General features: G+C 38.1%; 1 protein-coding gene across 1 annotated transcript; it reads left to right on the forward strand.

Moving 5' to 3' along the window:
* Nucleotides 1-297: 297 nt before the first annotated feature.
* On the forward strand, nt 298-24,397 carry LOC120225369 (nuclear envelope pore membrane protein POM 121C-like). Its single transcript, XM_039223582.1, has 3 exons — nt 298-326; nt 679-2,018; nt 24,238-24,397. Exons 2-3 carry the CDS (start codon nt 802-804, stop codon nt 24,239-24,241), a joined length of 1,221 nt encoding a protein of 406 aa, XP_039079513.1. The 5' UTR covers nt 298-326; nt 679-801; the 3' UTR covers nt 24,242-24,397.
* Nucleotides 24,398-25,802: the final 1,405 nt, after the last annotated feature.

Raw genomic sequence — 25,802 nt, forward strand, 5'->3', positions numbered from 1 at the left:
AGTGGGGGAAGGGCAGAGAGAGAGAAAGGGAGACGATACAAAGCGAGCTTCGGGCTCTGAGCTGTCAGCACAGAGCCCAACACTGTGCTCAAACCCAGGAACTGTGAGATCATGACCTGAGCCACTCAGGTGCCCCTTCAAGTTCTGATCTTATAAAATGTTTCTAGAATCTTTACTTTCCAGGAAAGAGGAGGGAGACACAAGGAGTACCAAGAAAGTCAGGTCCCAGGGAAAGGGAAGCAGTAGGTTAGGGTCTCCACTCTGGCATCCCACACCTACCTAGTTCCCTCCTGGGATCTTCCTGCCTCCTGAACATTCAGGTGATGGTACGTACCATCCCTCAGGATCTAGGAACGACGGATTCTGAGTGGTTTGACCCCTGGGTATGCAGGGGCAAGAGGAACCACAGGTGGACCCCGGTGTTGTCTCTGAGTCTCCCGACTGGAGTGGGCATTCCTGAGCCTGGAGCCATTCTTGGGTTCTGGGAACCATGGTGTTGCACCTTCCGCACAAAGGAGCTGGGACCTGGCTGGGTGAAGGGTGCTGCGCCCGCAATGAGCTGGTCTACCTCGTGCCAGCACCTTCGATGGGAAGCAGGGGCTGGGAAGTGCCCTAAGTGCGTGCGTCCTTCCCTCGTGCAGTGCTCACGTGCCCCTTTCTTTGCTCACACGTTCCAAGGTCACGTCATAGGCGGCACATCCAACAGTGCACGCTTTGCCCGGGGCCCCTTTGGCAGCTAACGGAAACTTCTCTGAGCTACTGACTCTATTTGAAGCACCCGACCTTGCAGAACTGCTCCTCATGGGCAGTTACCTGAGCTGGCCCCGCCCTCGGCCGCTGGCCCCTTCTCTGCGGGGTGAGGACCCGCCAGAGACACTTGAGAGCCTGAGGCCCGCGCACCCGGTCGGTCGGGTTATCCCAACCTGCCGTGTTCACTCAGCGGCCCCGACTCTGGACGTAACTCGCAGGCTGTCATGCGAGAATCTTGTGGTTTCATCCCGTCGTCGTCGGTACCGTCTGCGGTTTGCCATAGTCCATCGGCGGCAATATCCAATCCATCAGGCCCGGTTTTTATTTCTGGGGGTCTTTTCCTCAGTACCCCACACCCGCTGTCCGAAGCCGGTGGTGTCTCCTTGCAGGCCCAAGATGTTCTGCACTTCAGTGATCCTGAAGATGGCATCTGCTAAGGGCAAACTGACGCTCTGTTTGGCTCTGAAGGAGACAGTCCTCTGTATGTGGTCTTCGCTGTCTGGTCACTTCCCAAATCCTTGTGAAAGGGAGATCTGGATGAGGGCCCTCAAAGAGAATGGTCAAGCAAAAGCCAAAGAAGAGAAGGACCTGACCTCCCTGATTGAGAAGGAGAAAGAGCTGGCAAAACCAGAGAAACGGCACCCAGTCCCCAAGGGGCAGGATGACCTGAGACAGGTTCCCGAGTGCAGTGGGAGACTGCAGTCAGCATTTAGGCGCCTGATGGTCAACGGAGTCCTCTCTTCCTTTGTGCCCAGGCCTGGGCCTCTGAAGAGAGACTTCCGTTCTATGAGCTTAGCAGACAGCCTGATTAAGAAATCCCACATGTGCTTTTTGAGCTCATGCAGCAAACGCAATGCCATCACCAGTTCTTACAGCTCCACTCGAGGGTTCCCACCAATGCCGAGGAGCTTCCCAGGCACAGCCGGGATCCAGGCCCCAGCCTCATATGAGCCCCAAGTGCTCGCCAAGAAGGCCAGTGAGGAGAGCTATCATTCTAGCTCTTCAGCCTCAGTAGAACCACAAAGGATGATCAAGTATGAAAATGTTGCAGATGCACCTTCTGGGCAGAAGCAAAGTTTGAGGGATCGCTCACCTCCACCCGACAGTACCAGGCCCCAGAAGCGAAAGATTCCTCTGCTGCTGTCCTCCAGGCGACATGAGCCAGTGATACTGCCCCCACTGCCCCAGCTGGGTTATCAAGTCACTGCTGAAGACCTTGACTTAGAGAAGAGAGCTGCGATCCAGTGGATCAACAAGGCCTTGGAAAGGTAAGACTGAGGCCATCTCCACCTGCAGTGCCCCTCAGCCTCCCTGTGTCCACACCTGCCTGTGGCAGGCACTCCCTCCTGCAGCCCCCAGTGCTGATTCACAACAGAAGACCTGGCAGATGCAGAACTCTCCAGGCCCAGTGGCCTTCCCATAGTTGGATGGAGGGGCACCTCCATGGGCTCTTTTTCTTGCGGTTCTCTCTAAACCTTTGCCCTGCTTGGTTTGGTTGTAAAAAGCGGGTCCCCTTTAACTGGCCCACTAGGATATATTCCCCAGTGCTTTGTGCTGGGCCTCACTGGTTTTTTGGATGAGCATTGTAGAAAACCATCAAAGTCCAGCTATGCCCAGGGCACTGTGCCTGTGGACCCACTCCACCCATCAAGTGGGTTAGCTCTCTCCATAGAGACAGAGTTTGATTCCCTTTGTCTTTCTGCCTGATGTGCCCCTAGAGATTGGGTGGTTGGAGCTTGTTAGGCCTGCCCACACAGTGGTCAGGATCCCTGCAACTGAAGAACAAGATTTGGAGACCAGTTTTGCTCCAGACAGGAGCAGGCAAGACCACCTTCTCCACTTGCTTAATTGGACCCTTGTCAGTCTTTCTCTTTCTACATACGAACACTTTGTACCACAAAGTGTTCAAAGTTTAATGAACATTCAGTAAATGAACAAAGTTATATATATCACACACACAGTCATATATAGTTATATGTCATATATATTTTATATAGTCATATATAATATATGTGTGTTATATGTATTATCTGTATTGTTAGCTGTATTATATATATTACATAATTTACTATCTGTAATGTACATAATATATACCATATATGTAATGCATGCATATAATACATGTGTATACATATGTATATACAGATGTATAATGTATTCAATATAACTCTTATATATAATAATAGAACATACCATTAACATAAAATACATGTTTACACGTGTAGTATATATGTATAATAATATATACATATATGTATATATAATGTATATAATATGTATAGAGTATACAAAATATATACTATGTATTACATATAATAATATATATTGAATCTATGTATGTGATTTTTTGTTATGCCAAATGTTCCATGTCTTTGCTCTTGAACATAGTGGAGGGAAAATTGACTTGTACACGTAGCTAGCCTTTACTGTGTCAGGTTTTCTGTGGTTTGGCTGATGGGAAAGCAGCACCACTTTATGCCTCTAGACACTGACTCCTGATTTTTGTATTTGAGACCGTGGGATGACCACTCACACACCAGCCTTTTCCCTCCTCTGTGTTTCACCTGCCCATCCGACATCACTGTGGGCTTGATCGTGCCTAGTGTATATTATTAAATGGCTGTGCCAACTTAGTCTTTTTTTCATTAAAAAATTTTTTTTAAATGTTTTATTTATTTCAGAGAGAGAGCGTGAGCAAGGGAGAGTCAGAGAGAGAGGGAGACACAGAATCTGAAACAGGCTCCAGGCTCTGAGCTGGCTGTCAGCACAGAGCCCGACGCAGAGCTTGAACCCACAAACCATGAGATCATGACCTGAACCGAAGTCAGAGGCTTAACCAACTTAGCCACCCAGGCGCCCCTCATTTTTAAATTGGATGCAATTTTAGACTTACAGGATAGTTACGGTTACAAAGAATCCCCACCTAGCCTTCATTGAGCTTCTCCTAATGTTAATGTCTTACAGAACAATTGTCAAAAACAGGAAACTGACACTATGATGCTATTAGCTAAACTTCTGACTTTATTGGATTTTCCTAGTGTTTCTAGTAAAGTTTTCTTTCTGTCACAGTATCGGTCCAGAATCTCAAATTGCATTTAGTTGTCATGTTTTCTGAGTCTCCTCCCAACTGACCATTTCTCTGTCTTAATACCTGTGTAAGCTTGATATGTCTGAAGAGTACTGGTTAGGTATTTTGCAGAATTTCCTTCAATTCGGATTTCTCTTTCCTCATAATAACATTGACGTTATAGATTTCTAAGAAAAGCCTTAGGTGATGTACATTTCTCAGCACATCATCTAAGGGTACATAATATGCATATGTCTTATTATGGGAAATATTAGCCTTGATCACCTGGTTAAGATGATGTATGCCAGAGTTCTCCATTGTATAATTATTTTTCCTGTGTAATAAATATTTGAGGGGAGAATCCTTCTTTGATGCTACCAAAAAATCCTTTTTATCCTTGAACTTTGCATCATCAATGGACCTTGCCAACGCGATTATTATTGACTGTTTTTTTTTAAATTAATTTTTTTATTATTTATTCTTGAGAGAGAGACAGAATGCAAGTGGGGAAGGGGCAGAGAGAGAGGGAAACACAAAATCTAAAGCAGGCTCCAGGCTCTGAGCTGTCAGCACAGAGCCTAATGAGGGGCTTAAACTTGTGAACTATGAGACCATGGCTTGAGCTGAAATCAGACCCTTAACCAACTGAGCCACCCAGGTGACCCCAAAACACTGCTTTTAAGAGTCACTTCGTTCAGCTCCTTTCAGCTTCCTTTTAGTGAGGGTATGTGATTCATTTGTACCACACTTAGATTCACTTCTCACAATCTGCATTCCATTTTGGGTCCCCCTAACAATCTAACAATCTATTTTATTTTAATTTGCAAACAGTAAAACTCACTCTTTTTGGTGTACAATTTGTTTATATTTTGTTGAATGTTCCTGTGTCTGAGTATTCTGTGTTTGAGTATTCATGAGAGATATTGGTCTGAAATTTTGTTTCCTTGTGCTCTTTTTGTCTGGCTTTAGTATCAGTAATATTGCCTACAAAGAATGAGCTGGAAGTCTTCCTTCCTATATATCTGGAAGAATTCGTAGAAGGATTGATATAATTTCTTCTTCAAATGTTTGGGAGGATTTACTAATGAAGCCATCTGGGCCTGAGTTTCTATGGGAAGATTCAAAATTACTAATTCAATATCTTTTTGTTGTTGTAAGCCTACTAAGGTTTTCTAGTTCTTCTTAAATCAGTTTCAGTAACTGGTGTCTTTCTGGGAATCTGCCCATTTCATCTAACTTGTCTAATGTGTTGGCGTAAAATCATTAATTGTATTTCCTTATAATCTTAATATCTGTAAGGTAGAAAATGATACCCTCTCTTCAATTTCTAATTTTGTTACTGACTTTCCTCTGTATTTCCATCTAAATGTCTCCCATTCTCATTCTTGCTTTCTTTTTGATCAGTGTGTCTAAAGGTTGATTACTTGTATTGGTTTATTTGTGGTTTTATTTTCCCTATTGGTTTGCTGTTTTCTATTTTTGTTAACATAGGTTCTAGTCTTTATTATTTAATTCTTTCTGCTTCCTTCGGGTTTAGTTTGCTCTTCTCTTAGAAGTTTCTTAAGGTAGAGGATTAGGTATTTGAGACCGTTTGCTTTTCTAATTTAGGTATTTTAAGCTATAAATTCCGTTCTTTAATGGTATTAGAATAATGTTGAAACTATGTTTGGATGACATTCAGTTCAATATATATTCTAATTTCTGTTATGATTTTTTTCTTTGACCCTAAGTTTGGAAGTATGTTCTTTAAAAAAAAAAGAAAGAAAGAAAGAGAGAGAGAGAGAGAGAGAGAGAGAGAGAGAGAGAAAGAAAGAAAGAAAGAAAGAAAGAAAGAAAGAAAGAAAGAAAGAAAGAAAGGAAGAAAGAAAGAAAGGAAGAAAGAAAGAAAGGAAGAAAGAAAAGAAAAGAAGTCATTCTGGAATATCTTAGGGAAATCTTCTCTGATAAGGGAAGCTCCACCAAAACATGTGGACCAGAAACCCTCATAAATGACCCAGCCCGGGTTCCAGGACTGCAAGGACTCCCCAAGCTTCGGAATTCCCTCCTGGTGCCCCTATCTGTTTTCACATATTGCACTGTAACTCTGAAACCGAAGGGAGCCACTGAAGTGTTTTTGAAGACAATAAAAAAAAACATGACTCACTGTGGAAAAAAAAAAAGAAGTATGTTCTTTAATTTCTAAATATTTGGAGATTTTTGCACATTTCTTTCTGGTTTTGATTTATAATTCTATCCCTGTGGCCTTAAAACTACATTTAATTATTTCAATCCTTTTAAAGTTATTGGGACATTTTTATGGCCAACCATATGCCCTATTTGGAAAACGTCCCATAGGTTCTTAAAAAAGGTATAATCTATTGTTTGGGGGCAGAGTGTTCAATCTATGTCAAGTCAAGTTGTGGGATAGTGTTGTTTAAGTCTTTTTATTCTTACTGATTTCCTGTCTAATTTTTCTACCAGCTATTAAAAATGGAGTCTTAAAATATTCAACTATAATTGTCTTATTGTCTATTTTATATTTCAATTCTGTCAGTTTTGGCTGTGTGGATGTTGGAGGTCTGTTGTTAGCTGCACATAGGTTTTAAATTGTGATATCTTCCTGATTATCCATCATTTTATCACTATGAAATGTCCCTCTTTCTCCCTTGAAATATTTGTAGACTTAAATCCATGTTTGCCAAATATCGTTACAGTTATTCCAGCTTTTTTATGGATACTATTGATAATTAATATCTTTTCCATTCTTTTAATTTGAATTTATTTGTATATTTGAATCTAAGCTGTATCTTTTATAGCCAGAATATAATGGGTTTTGCTATTTAAAATCTAGTCTCTGTTCTTTTATTTGCACTTTTTAATCTATTCATATTTATTGTAATTATTGCTATGGTTGGATTTACTTTTTCCATTTTGCTACTTATTTGTCTCATGTATGTTTTTTGTTTTGTTTTTGTTTCTTGCTTCTCTGTTGCTCCTTTACTACCTTTGTTTGTGTTAAATAGACTTTTTTAGAGTATCATTTTAATCTCCCCTCTTCCCCCTTTATTTTTTACTAATTTTTGAGTTATTTTCATAGTGGTTTCTCTAAGAATTACAATATCTTAAATTTTCAAATATCTACCTCCTGACATGCATATGGCAAATAAATACATGAAAAGATATTTAACATCATTAGATAGTAGGGAAATCCAAATTAAAACCACAGTGAGCTATCACTTCATGCCTATGAGAAGGCCTAAAATAAGTAGTGATAATGTCAAATGCTGGTGAAGATACAGAGAAACTAGGTCATTCATACATTGATAGTCAAAAAGCAAAATATACAGCCACTCTGGAAAGCAGTTTGGCAGTTCCTTTGAAAACCAAAAGTGAACTTACCATTTGACTGAACAATTGCACTCATGGACATTTATCACAAAGAAATGAAAACTTATTTCGATGAAGAAACATGTTCACCAATGTTTATAGCAGCTTTATTCCTGATATCTCAAAACTGGAAACTACCCAAAAGTCCTTCAATGGGTGAATGGTTAAACAACTATGTACATCCATTCTATGAAATACCATTTAGCAATAAAAAGAAATGAGGGACACCTGGGTGTCTCAGTCAGTTAAGTGTCTCCCCTTTCTCTCTGCCCCTCCCCATTCACTCTCTCTGTCTCTCAAAAATAAACATTAAAAAAATTAACTATTGATATACACTGTTTAGGTGGACTGCAAGAGAATTATGATGAGTTAATAAAGTCAATTGCCAAAGGTCAATAGCACATGATCCCATTTATGTAACATTCTTAAAATAACAAAAGTATAGAAATAGAGAATAGATTAGTAGTTGACAAGGGTTAGGCATGGGGTAGATATATGTGGCTATGAAGAGATGTCAAAAGGGAGGCTTTTGGTGATAGATTAGTTCTGTATATTGATTGTGGTGATCACACAAATCTATATAGACATTGCAATTGAATTGCATAGAAATACACACACATAAATACATGTAAAATAATCAAATATGAATAAACTTTGTAGATTGTATCAATGTAATTTTCCTTGTTTTTATATTGTTCTATAGTTATACAGGATACTGGGATTGTGTGAAACTGACTAAAGGGCATATGGGAACTCCCTGTACCTTCCCCCCAAATTTGTTGGCAAATATAAAATTATATCAAAATGAAATTTAAAGGAAATATATCTTAGATTAATATGAATCAATTGATTAATATTAATTTATTTCCAGTAAATAACATAAACTTTGCTCCAACATAGATATATTATCTTTCCTCTCTGAGACACTATTGCATCTTTATATGTTATAAGCTCAGGTTGATAATTATTACTTGACAATATTATGCCTTTTAAATCACAGGAAGAAAAGAAAAAATTTAATTAACATTTTATATTACCTACATATTTGTCTTTTCCAGTGCTCTTTCTTTGTTCATAGGAATTCAAATTAGTACCCTTCCTGAAAGACTTGTCTAGTATTGCTTGTCAGCAGGGTTGCTAGCAGTATATTCAGTCTATGTTTTTCTGAGTCTGTCTTTATTTCACCTTCATGGTTGAAAGATAGTTTCTGGATATAGATTTTTAGTTGGCTTCCCCACCCCCACCCCCCGCCTTTATCACTTTGATTATGTCATCCATTGTATTCTGGCTCTATAGTTTCTGATGTGAAGTTATCTCTTAATTGTGCTGTGATTCCTCTGTGAGTGATGAGTCATTTTCTCTTTCTGCTTTCAAGATTTTCTTTGTCTTTAAATAGTTTGGTTCTTAAATGTCTAGATGTGGACATTTTTGTATTTGTTCTACTTGAAATTCATTGAGCTTCATGGATATGTAAATTAATGTGTTTTATTAAATTTGAGAACTCTTTGGCCATTATATTTTAAAATATTTTTTCTGCCTCTTTCTTATCCTTCTAAGACTATCATTATACCTATGTGTTGTTTTCCATAGGATTCTGCAGCTCTGTTCACTTTTTATTATTTTTCTTTTTGCTCATATGATGGGATAATTTCTATTGATGAATTCTCAAGTTCACTGATTTATTCTTCTCCTATCTGAGACTGAAATCTGCTATTTTTTTCATTTCCATTATATTTTTTAACTCCAGAATTTCCATTTCACTCTTTAAAATTTTTTCTTTTGATTGAGATCTGATAAGTCATTGTCATACTTTCCTTTAATTCTTTAAATGCATTTTCTTTTAATGTTTTGAATATATTTATAATAGTTGCTTTGAAGTTTGTCTGCTATGTCTGACAAATGGGCTCCTTCAGAAAGACCGGGGGTCACAATTCCCTGTTGCTTGGAATTAGACGAAAAAAAATTTTTGTTGAAAAGTAGACATTTTAGATAATATATGTAACAGCTTTGGATTCTGACTCTCTCCTACTCTGATGGTTGTTTTGTTGCTTTTGTTTATTTGTTTTAGTGACATTCCTGGATAAATGCTGTGGAGTCTACCTCCTCTGTGATTAGCCAACACTGACATCTATGGTCAGGTCCCTCCCCTCCACCTCTTTGTTTTGATACTTAAGTCTGGCTTCCTAAAGGTTGCTTGTGTGTCAGCATATCTTTGTATTAGCCAACAATTAGTCCAAAGTTGCACTGAAATATCTTGAGCCAGTAGGGTTTCCATCCTTTGCTGACAGATCTTTGTGTGGATTGGGAAACACAGAACTCAGGCAGTTATACATCTACTGCCAACTTTTAACTTTCACAAAGTCTTCTGTGTATCCTCTGTGCTTACATAAAACCTCACCTTCAGATGGTGAGTTGCACATAGCTAGAGCATGTTCCAGTCTCTTCTGAGCTTATACACAGCATTGCCCATGTGCACAACCTTCCTGATTTCAAGGGGTATATGGCAGTTTATCAAGACCTACTATGCCCATCTTCTTATCCAGATGGCACTACTAAACTTCTGACTGACTATTCTTCTAGTCTGTTGCTTGTTCTAACCAAGGAATCCAATCTCAGGCTTGCTGTGATGTTGGCCATTCCATTTTGTTTTCCACCAAGATTGCTACTGTTTTCAACAACACACTCATTTGTGGTCATTCTGTTCTCTGCTCCAAATCAAGTCAGCCACCTCCAGTGAAAAACATCTGGTTTTAACAACTAGCCCTTTCCAGGTAGGAATACTGTTCTGATCGAGCTAGGAGTGGGCAGATGGGGAGTATTCAGGCTAAATGCAACAGATTCCTATGTTCTGCCCTGGGATTCAGTAGTTTTTGTTGATACTTCTCAATTTGTTGTATGCCTTTGGTGGATTACTAGAGTCCTGAAACTGTTATTTATGACAAGTTCTAGTTTTCTCATTGCTTTAAAGTTTTTAATTTTTAACTAATTATATATCACAGGAGATGTATAGGAAGGTCCTGTGAACTTTTCACCGAGTGTTAATATTTTGTTAATATTTCCACAAAGCTTATTATTTCATCAATTATACATGAATTTATTTTGTGTGTATACATACAGCTCTATGCAGTTTTATCACTTGAACTTTATGTAAATATCGCTACATCTTATATACAAACTGTACCATTATCACCAGACTGTCATGCTACACATTTATAGTCACCTTACCTCATCCCTAACCCTTATAAATTACTAATCTATTCTCCATTTTTATAATCATGTTATTTCACAAATGCTAGATAAATGGAGTCATGCACTATGTCTTTCTGATGTGTGTTTTCCAACACCACAAAGCTATTAACTCAATTCTGACACCAGCTACCTGGAGATAGGATCAGATTCCACAGGTAAAGAGCTCAGTACCACAATACTGTCTCCACTTGAGAATCCATTCACAAATCCAAATTGTTACTGACCCTTTTTGACTTCCTCCTCATATTCAATTAATTTGCCAGGGTGGCTCACAGAACTCAGGGAAACATTTACCTTTCTTTCTTTCTTTCTTTCTTTCTTTCTTTCTTTCTTTCTTTCTTTCTTTCTTTCTTTCTTTCTTTCTTCTTTCCTATAAAGGATATTATAAAGAATACAGATGAACATCTAGACAAGGAATATGTAGGGTGGAGTCCAGAAAGGTCCTGATAGCAGTAGCTTCTGCCCCCATGGAACTGGCACACACTACCTTTCAAGCATGTGGATGTGTTAACCAAACCCCAAATTCTCCAAATCCTGTCCTCTTGAGTTTTTAATGGACTCTTCATTACATAGGCACCATTGATTAAATCATTAGCTGCTAGTGATTGAACTCAATCCCTAGCGCGTCTCCCTTTCCCAGGGGTCAGGGGAGGGGGAAGAAGGTTCCAGTGTCTTGGCAGCCAGCCCCTATCCTTAGATTTCCTAAAAGCTTTCTAAAAGTCACTCCCTTAACAAACTCAGGTGTGGTGGGAAGGGACTTGTTATGATATGTTATATGATATATGTTATCATGTTATTATATATGATAACAAAACACTTTTTTTCACTTTTATTTCTCTGAAGCTATTTCAGGAACTTAGGACAAAACATAAAATATAACAAAAGATGCTCCCATTTCTGTTATCATTTAGAAAATGTCAAAGTTTTTAGGAGTACTGTGTCAGAAATAAGACAAAGACCAAATATATATTTCTTATTATAAGTCACAACATCACAGTATCATTGAGACTGGCTTTATTCACTTAGTGTAATTTCTTTGAGGTTCATTCAAATTGTGTATGTCAATAGTCATTCCTTTTTTGGGGCTCCTGGGTGGCTTAGTTGGTTAAGCGTCCGACTTCCACTTAGGTCATGATCTCGCGGTTCATGGGTTCAAGCCCCGCATTGGGCTCTGTGCTGACTGCCAGCTCAGAGCCTGGAGCCTATTTCAGAGTCTGTGTCTCCCTCTCTCTCTGACCCTCCCCTGCTCACGCTCTCTCTCTCTCTCTCTCTCTCTCTCTCCTAGAAATAAATTAAAAAAATATTTAAAAATGAATCATATTCCATTTTATGGATGTATCACAGTTTGTTAACCATTCACCTACTGAAAAACTTTTAGGTAGTTTCCAGTTTGAAGTTATAAGGAATAAAGCTGCTATAAACATTTATAAACAAATTTCTTCATGATAAGAGCTAAGATGGTGGAATAGTAAGAGGATCCTATTTGCCTTGTCCCTCAAGCACAGTTAAATGAATATCAAATCATTCTGAACAACCAACAAATAGATCTGAGGACTGAGAGAACAAACTGAATAACTAGAAGGAGAAAAGAGACTACATCATGGAAGATAGGAGGTGCAGAGATAGAAACACCTAATGGTAATCATGAATCAAAAATTAGTAGTAGATATGCAAAGAATGAAGAGAAAGGCATCCATGTATGTCACTAAAGACAGCAAACTTATGGTAAGAGAAGATAGCATGGGAAGAAAGGAACAGAGAGGATGCATAAAAAGAAACAAAAAACAAATAACAAGATGACAATAAGTACATACCTATCATAATTGCTTTTAATGTCAATGTACTAAATGCTCCAATCAAGGGACATTAGGTGACAGAATGGATAAAAAAATGAGTCATCTGTATGTTGCCTACAAGAGACTCACATAAGACCCTAACAGCCGTGTATATTGAAAGTGATGCAGGGGTGCCTGGGTGGCTCAGTCAGTTGAGCATCTGACTTCAGCTCAGGTGAAGGTCTTGCAGGTCTTGCAGTTCATGGGTTCGAGCCCCACATCAAGCTTTGTGCCAACACACAGCTCAGAGCCTGGAGCCTGCTTTGGATTCTGTGTCTCCCACTTTCCCCCTCCCCTGCTCATACTTTCCCTCTCTCTGTCTCTAAAAAATAAATAAATTTTTTAAAATTAAAAAAAAAAGAAAGTGAAGGGATGCAGAACATTTATCATGCAAATGGATGTGAAAAGAAAAGCTGGGGTAGCAATACTTATGAGACAAAATTGACTTTAAAACAAAGTCAGTAAAGAAGATAAAGAAGGACACTATATAATCATTAAGGGGACAATCCAAAGAGAAGACATAACGATTGTAAATATTTATGCACCCAATATGTCAGCACTCAACACATAAAATGGTTAATGACAAATACAAGGGATCTGATAGTAATACAATAATAGTGGTGTACTTTAACACCCCACTTACATTGGTGGACAGATCATTCAAAGAAAATCAACAAAGAAATGGCTGCTTTGAAAGACACAGTAGAGCATATGGATTTTATAGATACATTCAGAGCAGTTCATCCTATAGCAACAACACCACAGAAATACAAAGGATTTTAAGAAAATTTTATGAAAAATTATATGCCAACAAACTAGACAACCTAGAAGAAATGGATAAATTTGTATAAACATATAAATTACCAGAACTGAATCAGGAATAAATAGAAAATTTGATTAGACAGATTACCAGCAAGATAATCTTTTTTAAAAAATTGACAAGGAAAGATCACTTCCAAATTCATTCTATGAGCCAGGATTACCCTGATTCCAAAATCAGATACATATACCACACAAAAAGAGAACCACAGGCCAAGATCTCTAATGAATATAGATGCAAAAATCCTCAAAATTTTATTAAACTGAACCCAACAATATATTTTTAAAAATTCACCATGATCATGTGGGATTTGTTTCTGGGATGCTAATGTGTTTTAATATTTGCAAATCAATCAATGTGATATACCACATTAATAAGAGAAGGGATAGAAACCATATGATCACTTCTATAACTGCAGAGAAAGCATTTTAAAAAGTACAACATATACTCATGACAAAACCCTCAACGAAGTATTTAGAGGAAATATACCTCAACATAAATAAGGGTCTTATATGAAACACCCACAGCTAACATCATAGTCAAAAGTGAAAAACCGAGAGCTTTTCCTCTAAGGTCAGGAACAAGACAGGGGTGTCCACTCTCACCAGTTATTCATCATAGTACTAAAAGTCCTAACCACAGCGATCAGACAAGAGAAAGGAATAAAATGCATCCAAATTGGTAAGGAAGAAGTAAAACTTTCACTACTTGTAGATCATATGATACTATATATACAGAAAACTCTAAAGATTCCACCGAAATCTACTAGAACTGATAAATGGATTCAGTAAGGTCACAGGATACAATATCAATATACAGAAATCCATTGCATTTCTATATGAGAATAATGGAGAAACAGAAAGAGAAATTAAGAAAGCAATCCCATTTACAATAGCACTAAAAATAATAATTACCTAGGAATAAATTTAACCAAAGAAATGAAATTGAAATTGAAGATGATACAAAGAAATGAAAAGTCATTCCATGCTCATGAATTGGAAGAACCAATATTATTAAAATGTCTATGCACTCAAAGAAATCTACACATTTAATACAACTCCTATCAAAAAACCAATGGAATTTTTCACAGAACTAGAACAAACAATCCTAAAACTTGTATGGAACCACAAATGACCCCAAACACCAAAGCAATCTTTGAAAAAGAAAAAGAAAACTGGAAGTATCATAATTCCATACTTCAAGTTATATTACAAAGCTATAGTAAACAAAACAGTATGGTGCTGGCACAAAAATAGAAAATAGATCAAGGGAACAGAATAGTAAGCCCAGAAATAAATCTGTAATTATATGATCAATTAATCTTCAACAAATAGACAAGACTGTTCAATGGGAAAAAGACATTCTCTTTAACAAAAGGTGTTTGGAAAACTGGACAGGTACAAAAGATTGAAACTGGACCACTTCTTTACATCATACACAAAAATAAACTCAGAATAGATTAAGAATTTAATTGTGAGACCTGAAACCATAAAGATCCTAGATGAGATCACAGGCAGTAATTTCCCTGCATCAGTCATAGTGACATCTTTCTAGATAAGTCTCTTGAAGCAAAGGAAATAAAAGCGAAAATAAACCACTGGGACTACACAAAATAAAAAAGATTATGTACAGAAAAGAAAACAACCAACAAAACTAAAAGACAACTGTCAGAATGGGAGAAGATATTTGCAATAAAAGAGAGATTCATTGAAAAGGAAAATATAAAATGCCATTTCCAACTGGCATGATGGTCTGTACAGAAAACCCCAGGCAAATCTACAAAATAACTCCTCCTAAAGCAAATTATTGAGTTTGACCTGGTCTCAGGATACAAGATCAATAAACAAAAATGAATTCATTTTTATATACTAACAGTGAATAGGTAGAAACCAAAATCAAAGCCACGACAACAGACTTAAAATTTTTTCAGAGAAAATGAAATACTGAGGTATAAATCAAGCAAGATATGCACAGGATCTGTGAGATAAAAATAAAAAATGCAAATGAAAGAAATCAAAGATGATCTAAATTCTTGGAGAGACATACCACATGCAAGGACCAAAAATCCCAACATAATAAAGATGTCAATTCTCTCTGAATTCATTTATAGGTTTGTTTGCTTGCTTATTTGTTTGTTTGTTGGGTTTTTAAATGTTTTAAAATTTTAATTCCACTGTAGTTAACATACAGTGTTATATTTGTTTTAGGTGTACAATATAGCGATTCAACAATTCCATATACTACTCAGTGCTCATCAAGATGTATACTCTTAATTCCCTTACCTATTTCACCCATCTCCCCACCCACTTCCCCTCTACTAACTATCTGTTTGTTCTCTATAGTTTGTTGATTTTGTTTCAGAAAAGTGGGGTTTTACTTTAATTAATTTTCTCTATCTTCCTGTTTCAATTTCATTTGCTGCTGCTTTTCTCTTTAGTAATTCTTTCCTTCTGCTTTCTTGGTATTTATTTTTATTCTGTTTCTAATTTCTGGAGGTAGGAACTTAGATTATTGAGTGCTATTGAGTTCTGTTTTCTTTTCTTGTGTGTGTGTGTGTGTGTGTGTGTGTGTGTGTGTGTTAATGTTTATTTATCTTTGAGAGAGAGACACAGTGTGAGCAGGGGAGGGTCAGAGAGAGAGGGAGACACAGAATCCAAAGCCATTTCCAGGCTGTGAGCTGTCAGCACAGAGCCAGATGAGGGGCTCAAACCCATGAACTGTGAGATTATGACCTGAGCCAAAGTCAGACGCCCAACCGACTAAGCCACCAAGGTGCTTCGTGAGTTCTGTTTTCTAATGTAAGCATTTATTGCTTTAAGTACCTCTCTCAGCACTGCTTTAGCTGCATCTCACACATTTTGATAAGTTGTGCTTTCATTTACATTCAAGCCTCTGTATATAACCAACTGAGTCACCCAGGTGCCCTCAAATTTGATTTCTTGATAGCATTGCTGAATTCTTTTATTTTGATGAGTTTCTTTGTTAATTTTATCAATTGATAAATGAGGACTGAAGCCCCCAACTATGCTTGTGAATTTGTCTATTCTTTTGGTTCTTTCAGTGTTTTGCTTCATGTATTTTGAAGCTTTGTTGTTTGGTACATACAGAATTGCTATATCTTCTTGGTGGATAGATCCTTTTGTTGTTATGTAATGTCCCTCTGTCCCTACTTACTTTCTTTGCACCGAAGTCTACTTTATCTGATGTTAATATATGCCTTTCTGATTAAAAAAAATAATGCTTGCATGCTTGCATTGTCCTTTTCCTTTCCAGCAGAGGTATGTCATTATGTTTGAAGTGAGTTTTTGCAGACAACAAATGCTTACATCTGCCAAGCTCTGTCTTTCAATTTGTATATTCAGACCATAGACATTTAAAGTAATTATTGGTATATTAGGACATGCTTCTGTCATTTTATTATTTGTTGTCTGTTTCCTATATTTCTCATTTTTCCATTTCTTTTTCCTTCCATCCTGTGAGTTACTTGAACATTTTTAGAGTTCCTGGTTTATTTATAGTGTTCTCCAGCATATTACATTTTGTGTAGTTTTCTTAGTAGTTGCTCTAGTTATAATCATACATATATGTAACCATAGTCTACTGGTGTTGATGTTTGATCACTTCAAGTGAAATGTGGAAACTTTACCTACCTTTACTCTTCCCACTTATAAAAATATAATTATTTACACCATATACTTTGAGTACTATATCAGATGGTGTTATAACTTTTGCTTCAACCATAAAATATGATTAAAGAAAATCATGAGCTGAAGGATTATATATTATATTTACTTCTATTTTTATCCATTCTATTGTTTCTTTTCTGAAGACCTCAACCTTCCTCTTTTACTATTTTCTTTCTATTTGGAGATCTTCCTTTAACCAGCATTTAAGAGTAGGTCTGTTAGCAATAAATTTTATTAGTTTTCCTTTGTCTTAGGACATCATTATTTCTCATTCATTCTTGAAGGAAGGACATGGGATTCAAAATTGACAGTTCTCTGCTTTCAACATCTGAAAAATGTGCCTTTTCTTTTTGGCCTCCATTGTTTTAGATGAGAAAATTGTTGTCATTCAAATTGGCACTCTCTTCTATGCAATATCTTGCTTCTTTCTTGCTGTTTTAAAGTTGTTTCCTTATTGGGGCACCTGGAGGGCTCAGCCAGTTTAGCATCCAACTAGATTTCAGCTCGGATCATGATCTCAAAGTAGTGAAATCAAGCTCTGCATAAAGCCCCAAGTTGTGAGCATGGAGCCTGCTTAGGATTCTTTCTCTCTCTCTCTCTCCTCTCTCTCTGCCCCTACCTTGTTCATGCTCTCTTCTTAAAATAAATAAACATTGAAAGAATAAGTCACTTTGTTTTCTTGTTGTCAAAAGTTTAATTTTGCTGTGTATTGGCATGGATTTTTATTTTCTTATTGTCCTTTTTGGGATTTGCTCAGCTTCTTGAATCTGTAGATTTATGCCTTTTGCCAAATTTGGAACTTTTCAGCCATTATTTCTTCCACTAGATGTTTATTTCTATACGTTGTCCTCTCCCTCTGGGACTCTGATAATATAAATTCTATGAATGCTACATTTCCTTTTGCTTCAGTCACTTAAGTTCCTGAGGATCTTTCACATACACTCACACACACACACCATCCTTTTTTTGGTCTACTGTGTTCTCTTTATTCAGATTGGGTAAATTCTACTGATTTGTTTTCAAGTTCATTGATTTTGTCCTCTGTCATCTTTGCTTACTATTGAGTCTATCTAGCAAGTTTTTAAATGTTAGTTATTTTATTTCAACCTGGGGTTTTGGAGGAGTTAAGATATTTGGCATAATAGTGGGGATATGTTGAGCTTGTCTCATCCTTCTAACATGCTAGCTCATCATCAAATCATTTGGAACAACCAGGAAATCAGTCTGAGGATTAAGAAAACACTCTGTACAATTGGAGTGGGAGAATGTGGCAGATGTGAGGTTCAGAGCTGTGAATTGGGGGAGAGGAAAGCCTCAGTACCACAGAGGGAAGGGAACCCTTTTCATGGAGAGTGGTCAGGAAGAGAGGGAGAGAGTGGTAGGATGAGTGACCTGTAGGATTCACATAAGTCCCCATTGTGTGTGCATCCCCTGGGTCGCACTAGGAGAGACTGCTCCCCATCTGGTGTATATTTGGAAGAGGAGGGTTTTGTTTGTTTGTTTGTTTGTTTTGCTTTTGCCTCTTCAAAGACAATAGTCCTCCTGGGAGTCATTGAATGGCCATTCAATAGCAGGGAACAGAGCCTCCTGCAGATGGCAGACATCCTGGTCTCAGCTTTTCGCTGTGCACCACGGTAGACTCTGGCCCCTGTGCTTGCCTTGTGTGACTGCTTTTCTGGGACAGAGGCATGCAGAGACTGCAAATAACCTGGTCACAGCTTTTCACTGTGTGTCACAATAGATTCTAGCACCGTGAGTGTGCCATGCGACTACTTTTCTGGGGCAGGATGGTGAAGGGCAGAGGATGGGAGCAGGGTCTACTTTAAGATTTGGAGTTTTGAATCACACCCACCAGCCAGAGATAAAACACAGGAGAACTGTGGCTCTGGGTGTGCCAACTGCCAGGCACAGACAGGTTAAGGACAGGGATCTGACAAAAGCTTAAGACACTTTTCTGTAAGGGCTTCCTGAACAGAAGTGAGCACCCCTCCCTGGGGACTACAGGGTGAAGTGATGCCATCTTCCATCTACTCCCCGCTCCAGCACCATCAGGCTTCAGAAGGAAACACAGCGCCATCTAGTGGAGGCTGGAGTTATTTACACCAGGCCCCACCCACTGCATCCTGAAGGTGTTTCCACTGACACAAGTCAGCCTGAGAGTCAGCAGAGCAGGCCCCTTCTGCAGAAGATCAGCACAAACAACTCCTTTGCACCAAGTCTACAGATCATAGTGTTGCAAAATTTCAGCTCTAGGGAAAATAGGATCTAACTTCAGTTTTACCTTTATTCTTTATTTTTTGTTATTTTTCATTTTTTCTCGTTTTTTCAATTTCTTTTTACTATTATTTTTATCTTTATTTATACATTTTATATATACATATTCTTTTAATTTTATTGTTTCTTATTTTTTATCATATTTTATTTTACATATTTAAAGTTTATTTATTTATGTTGAGAGAGAGACAGAGTGTGAACAGGGGAGGGCAGAGAAAGAGGGAGAGTGAGAATCCCAAGCAGGCCCCACACTGTCAGCATGGAGCTCGATGCAGGGCTTGAACTAAAAACTGTGAGATCGTGACCTGAGCCAAAACCAAGAGTAGAATGCTTAACCTACTGAACCACCCAGGCACCTATATTATGTTATATTATATTATATTATATTATATTATATTATATTATATTATATTATATTATATTTTTGGATCTAGATTTTTTTAACAAGTAGACCAAAACACAGACAGGATCCTAGGATTTGTTTGTTTGTTTGTTTCTTTTTCTTTCTTTCTTATTTTTCTTCTTTTCTTCTTTTGTGGACAAAGTGACAAGATGGAGAAATTTATCCTGAAAGAAAGAATAGGCAGCAGAACTTACAGCCAGGGATTTAATCAATACAGATATAAGTAAGATGTCTGAACTAGAATTTAAAACCATGATTACAAGCATACTAGCTGGGCTTGAAAAAAAAAAGCATAGAAGACACTAGAAAATCCCTTTCTGCAGAGAGAAAATAATCAAAATCTAGTCATGCTGAAACTAAATATGCTGTAACTGAGATGCAATCTCCAATGGATGCCATGATGGAGAGGATGGATGAAGCTGAGTAATGAATCAGTGATATAGAGGATAAAATTATGGAAAATAATGAAGCTGAAAAGAATGGGAAACAAGGCAAAAGACCCACAAGACATAGAGAAAACCCAGTGACTTATTAAAGAATAACAATTATATCATAGGAGTCCCAGAAGATGAAGAGACACAAAAAGGGGAAGAAGGTGTATGTGAGAAAATTATAGCTGAAAATATTCCTAATCTGGGGAAGACACAGACATCAAAATCCAAGAAGCACAGCTAACTCCCACTAAATTTAACAAAAGCTGCTGATTATTAAGGCATATCATAGTCAACTTCACAAATAACAGAGAAGGAAATAATCATGAAAACAAGGGGGGAGAAACTTTACCTACAAGGGAAGACAGATCAGGTTCACAGCAGATCTGTCCACAGAAATTTAGGAGGCCAGAAAGAGTGGCAGGATATATTCAACATACTGGATGGGAAAAACATGTGGCCAAGAATTCTTTATCTAGTGGGGCTGTCATTCAGAACAGAAGGAGAGCTAAAGAGTTTCCCAGACAAACAAAACTAAAGGGGTTCCTGATCACTAATACAGCCCTGCAAGAAATTTTAAGTGGGACTCTTTCAGTGGAGAAAAAACAAAAGACCAAAAGAAACAGTGACTAGAAAGGACCATAGAACATCACCAGAAACACCAATTCTACAGACAACACAAATGTTCATATTTTTCAATAATCACTCTGAACGTAAATGGACTAAATGTTCCAATCAAAAGATATCAGAATGGATAAAAAAAAATGGATAAGGTATCAGAATGGATAAAAAAAAAAAACAAGATCCATTTGTATGCTATCTACAAGAGAATCATTTTAGACCTAAAGACACCTGCAGATGGAAAGTGAGGGGATGAAAAACCATCTATCATGCTAATGGACGTAAAAGGAAAGCTGGAGTAGCCATATTTATAGCAGATAAATTAGATTTTAAAACAAAGACTGTATCAAGAGATAAAGAAGATTATATCATAATTAAGGAGTCTACATTCAAGATTTAACAATTATAAATATTTATGCCTTAACTCAAAACACTCAAATACATAAATCATTAATGGCAAACACAAAGAAACTCATTGACAATAATACAATAATGGTAGTGAACGTTAACATCCAAGTTACAGCAATGGACAGATCATCTAAGAAGAAAATCACCAAGGAAACAATGGCTTTGGATGACACACTGGACCAGATGGACTTAACAAATATATTCAGAACATTTCATCCTAAAACAGCAGGATACACATTCTTCTTAAGTGCAAATGGAACATTCTCCAGAATAGATCATTTACTGGATCACAAATCAACTCTAAACAAGTACAAAAAGATCAAGATCATCCATGCATATTTTCAGGTCACAACACCATGAAACTTGAAAGCAACCACAAGAAAAATTTTGGAAAGCCCTCAAACACATGGAGGTTAAGGAACATCTTACTAAAGAATGAATGGGTTAACCATAACATTAAGGAAGAAATAAATACATGGAAGCACATGAAAATGAAAACACAACAGTCCAAATCCTTTGGGATACAGCAAAGACAGTCCTAAGAGGAAAGTATATTGCAATTCAGGCCTATCTCAAGAAGCAAGAAAAGTCCTAAATATACAACCTAACCTTACACATAAAGGAGCTAGAAAAAGAAACCCAAATAAAGCCTAAAGTCAGCAGAAGAAGGGAAATAATGAAGATTAGAGCAGAAATAAATGGTATACAAACAGACAAACAAATCAATGAAACTAAGAGCTGGTTCTTTGAAAGAATAGATAAAAGTAATAAACTCCTAACCAGACATATAAAAGAGAAAAGCAGAAGGACCCACATACATAAAACAATGAATGAAAGGACAGATCACAACCCACACCATAGAAATACAAACAATTATAAGAGAATACTATGAAACATTATATACTAAAAAATTGGGCAATCTGGAAGAATTGCACAAATTCCCAGACACTCACAAACTACCAAAACTGAAGAAACAGGAAGGAATAGGAGGAAACAGAAAATTTGAACAGACCCATAAACAGTAAAGGAATTAAATCAGTAATCAAAAATCTCCCAACAAACAAAAATCCTGGGCTAGATGGCTTCCCAGAAGCATTCTACCAGACATTTAAAGAAGAGTTAGTACCTATGATTCTCAAACTGTTCCAAAAGAAAGGAATGGAAGCAAAACTTCCAAACTCATTCTATGAAGCCAGCATTACCTTGATTCCAAAACCAGACAAAGATGCCACTAAAGTGGAGAGTTGCAGGCTAATATCCCTAATGAACATGGATGTAAAATTCTCACAAAATACCAGCCAATCAATTTCAACAGTACCTTAAAAGAATTATCCACCACGGCCAAGTGGGCTACAGGACTGCTTCAATATTTGTTTACCAATCATGATACACCACATTAATAAAAGAAAGGATAAGAACCCTATGGTCCTGACAATAGATACGGAAAAAGCATTTGACGAAATACAGCATCCATTCTTGATAAAAACCCTCAAGAAAGTATGGATAGATGGAACATACCTCAACATCATAAAGGCCATATATGAAAGATCCACATCTAATATAATCTTCAATGGGGAAAAACTGACAGTCTTTCCCCCTATACTCAGGAATGAGACAAAGATATCCACTTTCACCGTTACTATTAGCCTCAGTAATGAGAAAACAAAAAGAAATAAAGGGCATCCAAATTAGCAGGGAATAAGTAAAACTTTCACTATTTGCAGGCAACATGTACTCTACATGGAAAACCTCCTGAAAGACTCCATCAAAAAATTTTTAGTACTAATACACGGATTCATAAAAATTGGAGGATATAAAATACATGTACAGAAATACATTTATGTATACCAATAATGAAGCAACAGAAAGAGAAATCAAGGTATTGATCCCATTTACAATTGCACCCCAAACCTTAAGATACCTAGGAAAAACCTAACCAAAGAGGTAAAAGATCTCTACCCTGACAACTAGGACTTCTGCTTAATTCCTGCTGGTGCTCTGTGGGGATAGTGAGTGTTCAGTGGGTTGCCTGGTGTCCCTGGGCCACCTTCGGTTGGAGACAGGGCGTCAGTGGCCATTTCTTTGAGATCTCCTTATGCCACTGTTAAAGGGCAAGGAGACCAAGGGCTTTGCTACTGCTGCTGCCACGAACAGTTTGGGTTGTTTCCTGATGACTCAGTTGTAAAGTGAGGGTTGAATCTCCTCACGCAGTCTCTTTGGAGAGAGCAGGACAAGAACTCTCTTTCTCCGTTCTTGTCCTTTGGCCAGAGAGAGCAGGATTTTATTGTTGTTGTTGCTTTGTATATGCGCATTGGTGGCTCTAGGTTCCAGATCTCCCTGGCACCAAGTCCTGGACATATGAGGAATTAACACACACACACACACACACACACACACACACACGGAATTCATCACATGTCATTCCTCAAGTTCCAGTTAGTCCACTTTCATTTTGCCAGTCTTCAGAGTATTTTTATTGCTGTCTGCATAATTTCTGGGGTGTTTTGTTGCATTAGAGGGGAGACACAGGGAACAGTAGTAAGTTTATACCATCTTGTTAAGGTTCTGGTGTCTCTAACATTGCTTTTGAGGCGAGGCTTTGCTGACCACCTCACTCTGCCACTGTGGAAGTCCCATACCCGAATTAGTTTAACTGTAAATTTTCTGACAAGAGTCTCATTTATTCCATATTTGTATCCTCCTCTTAAGGATCCTAACACAGTCCCAATTCCCATCAACTATTCCCATGAATTTTAATTGTTATTTATACATCTGTGTTTTAAATGGGTAAATATACTAATTATATTACACAATTATACATTTCTGGGATGCTTTTTCCTGTATCCTTGGTCTGTTCTCACCTTTGTTCTTGCTGATATTATTATTCAATAGTTCCTTTAAGTGAGGTTGTATGAGAGTAAGTTCTCTTAATTATTTTACATTTACTATGACTTTTTCAGCCCTTACTTTTGAAAGAGAATATACATAGGTATAAAGTTTTTAGATTGATACACAAATCCCCTTATCACCTTGATATTAGGGCATGGTTACCTGAAGACACTATAAGTTTTGAGTCTGTCGGCAAAGTACATTCCTATGGATAAGATTTTGTGTTCTCATGTCAGGGTCAATCATTCAAATGTGGACCCTTATGTGTATTGGGTAAGTTACTAATCTTCTGTTTACATACGGATAAAATAGGGATCATAATAAGTGAGAGTTACAGAGGGCTTATATAAGTCCTCCATGATGTCAAGTGCTTTGCCTCAACTACCCTTTTTTATTCCTCATGTAGTCACTATTGGTTTTTTTTTTTGTCTTTTACAGATGATGGAGCTAATATCCAGAGTAAACTTGAGGACAGTGGCATCATGACTCATCTGCATATGAGTTGACCCTCAAATCTGAGCTTGTAGCGCAATATTACATTCCATGTAGGGTCATTTTGATACTTAAATAAGATAATCATCTAGAGTGCTAACTGTCATATCTGACTTATCCTTGTGTTCGGTACATTTTATCCCTTATTATTTCTTTCCTCCCCTTCTGCTGGCCACATCTGTAGGTCCACATCCCTCTAGAGAATCCTCCCATTTCCCCTTGGCTGTCATGGGAATGCTCATGTGTTGGCTGAGGTGATGGCTCAGATACTTCTCAACTCCTCATTCCTCAGGGTTCCAACAGTGGTGCTGGCTTCCATGTAGAGCCTGGAGAAAACTCCACTTCTTCCTCCCATATCTACTCTCTGTGTCATGCAATGGAATCATCTGCATTTATGTCCAGAGCATCATAAAACCTCTCTTCAGTAACACCATAAGCTTCTCCATAGGTTCTCAGATCAGTATGTGGGACCAGGTTTTGGACAGATGCCAGTCTGCTGTCCTCCACATATCCTTTCCTTCTCTTTTGCCTCTATCTCTCCCCACCACCACCAGCAAATTTCCCTTGTCTTCCCATCCCACTGTACCACTGCCAGCCACTCATCTTCTCCATTTTAGCTTTATTGAATTCAATTTAGTTTCCTGCTCTAGGATAGTGAGAGCCACAGGGAAGAGCTTCAACAGTTCAAGATAAAAGAGAACAAGGTGCTTGAGACCTGAATCAGAGATAAGTCCTAAAAGAGGATAGGAAGGCTAAGGCAAGATGTGCCACCAACATCAGAGCAGAGGGCTCTGTGAGGCCAGTGCCAGAGGAGGGCTAGATTCTTCTAGCTTGAGACAGAGACAGATCTGCTGAGGTGGGAGCCTAGTGTTATGTAGAGAAAAAAAGAAAAGATCCCTCAGGTGCCTTTCAAGGGTGCTAAGGAAGAGGAGGCCCTATAGCAGCATATCTTGGGCTAGTCTCATTCACTGTGGAATGACAGGCATGAGACGCCTGTCATGAGACAATATGACCCTTGCTGTTTAGTGTTGGAACCTGGCATTCGTTGACTACCGCTGATGCCGAGCATCAGGGAACAGCAGCACCAGGGCACTGGGAAAATTGGCTATAGACAGAACTCTTGGTCCTTCCCCCAGCAGTGATCAAATAGATACACAACAAGCTGGCCCTCAGCTCAGGGCATCAAGATGTAATGGACCATTCAGAGGACATGACAAATTCCACATGGCTTACCTGTAAGGGGACTGTCTAGCACAACTTGAGAGACCCTGGGCTCCTGGAGGAGGCAAGGTCTGGCTGAGAAAGGGGTCCCCACTGCTCCCTCCTCTGAATGGTCTCCTGAAAAAACACAACTTCTGCAAGTGAGACCCTCTCCCAGTAGCCTTAGGTTTATTATTATCTGAGATACTGCATTTTGTGTTGTGTTCTATTTTGTTTGTGGTGGCCACGAGAGGCAGGGCCTGGATCTTTCCTGAAGGATGTGGATATCATTTGTATTCCACATCTTGTAA

The sequence above is a fragment of the Hyaena hyaena genome, unplaced genomic scaffold, assembly GCF_003009895.1.
Source record: "Hyaena hyaena isolate Hyena2069 unplaced genomic scaffold, ASM300989v1 scaffold_1385, whole genome shotgun sequence".
NCBI lineage: Eukaryota > Metazoa > Chordata > Mammalia > Carnivora > Hyaenidae > Hyaena > Hyaena hyaena.

Bases quoted from the DNA above. Each gene is read 5' to 3' on its own strand.
- LOC120225369 (XM_039223582.1), top strand. From the start codon at position 802: ATGGGCAGTTACCTGAGCTGGCCCCGCCCTCGGCCGCTGGCCCCTTCT.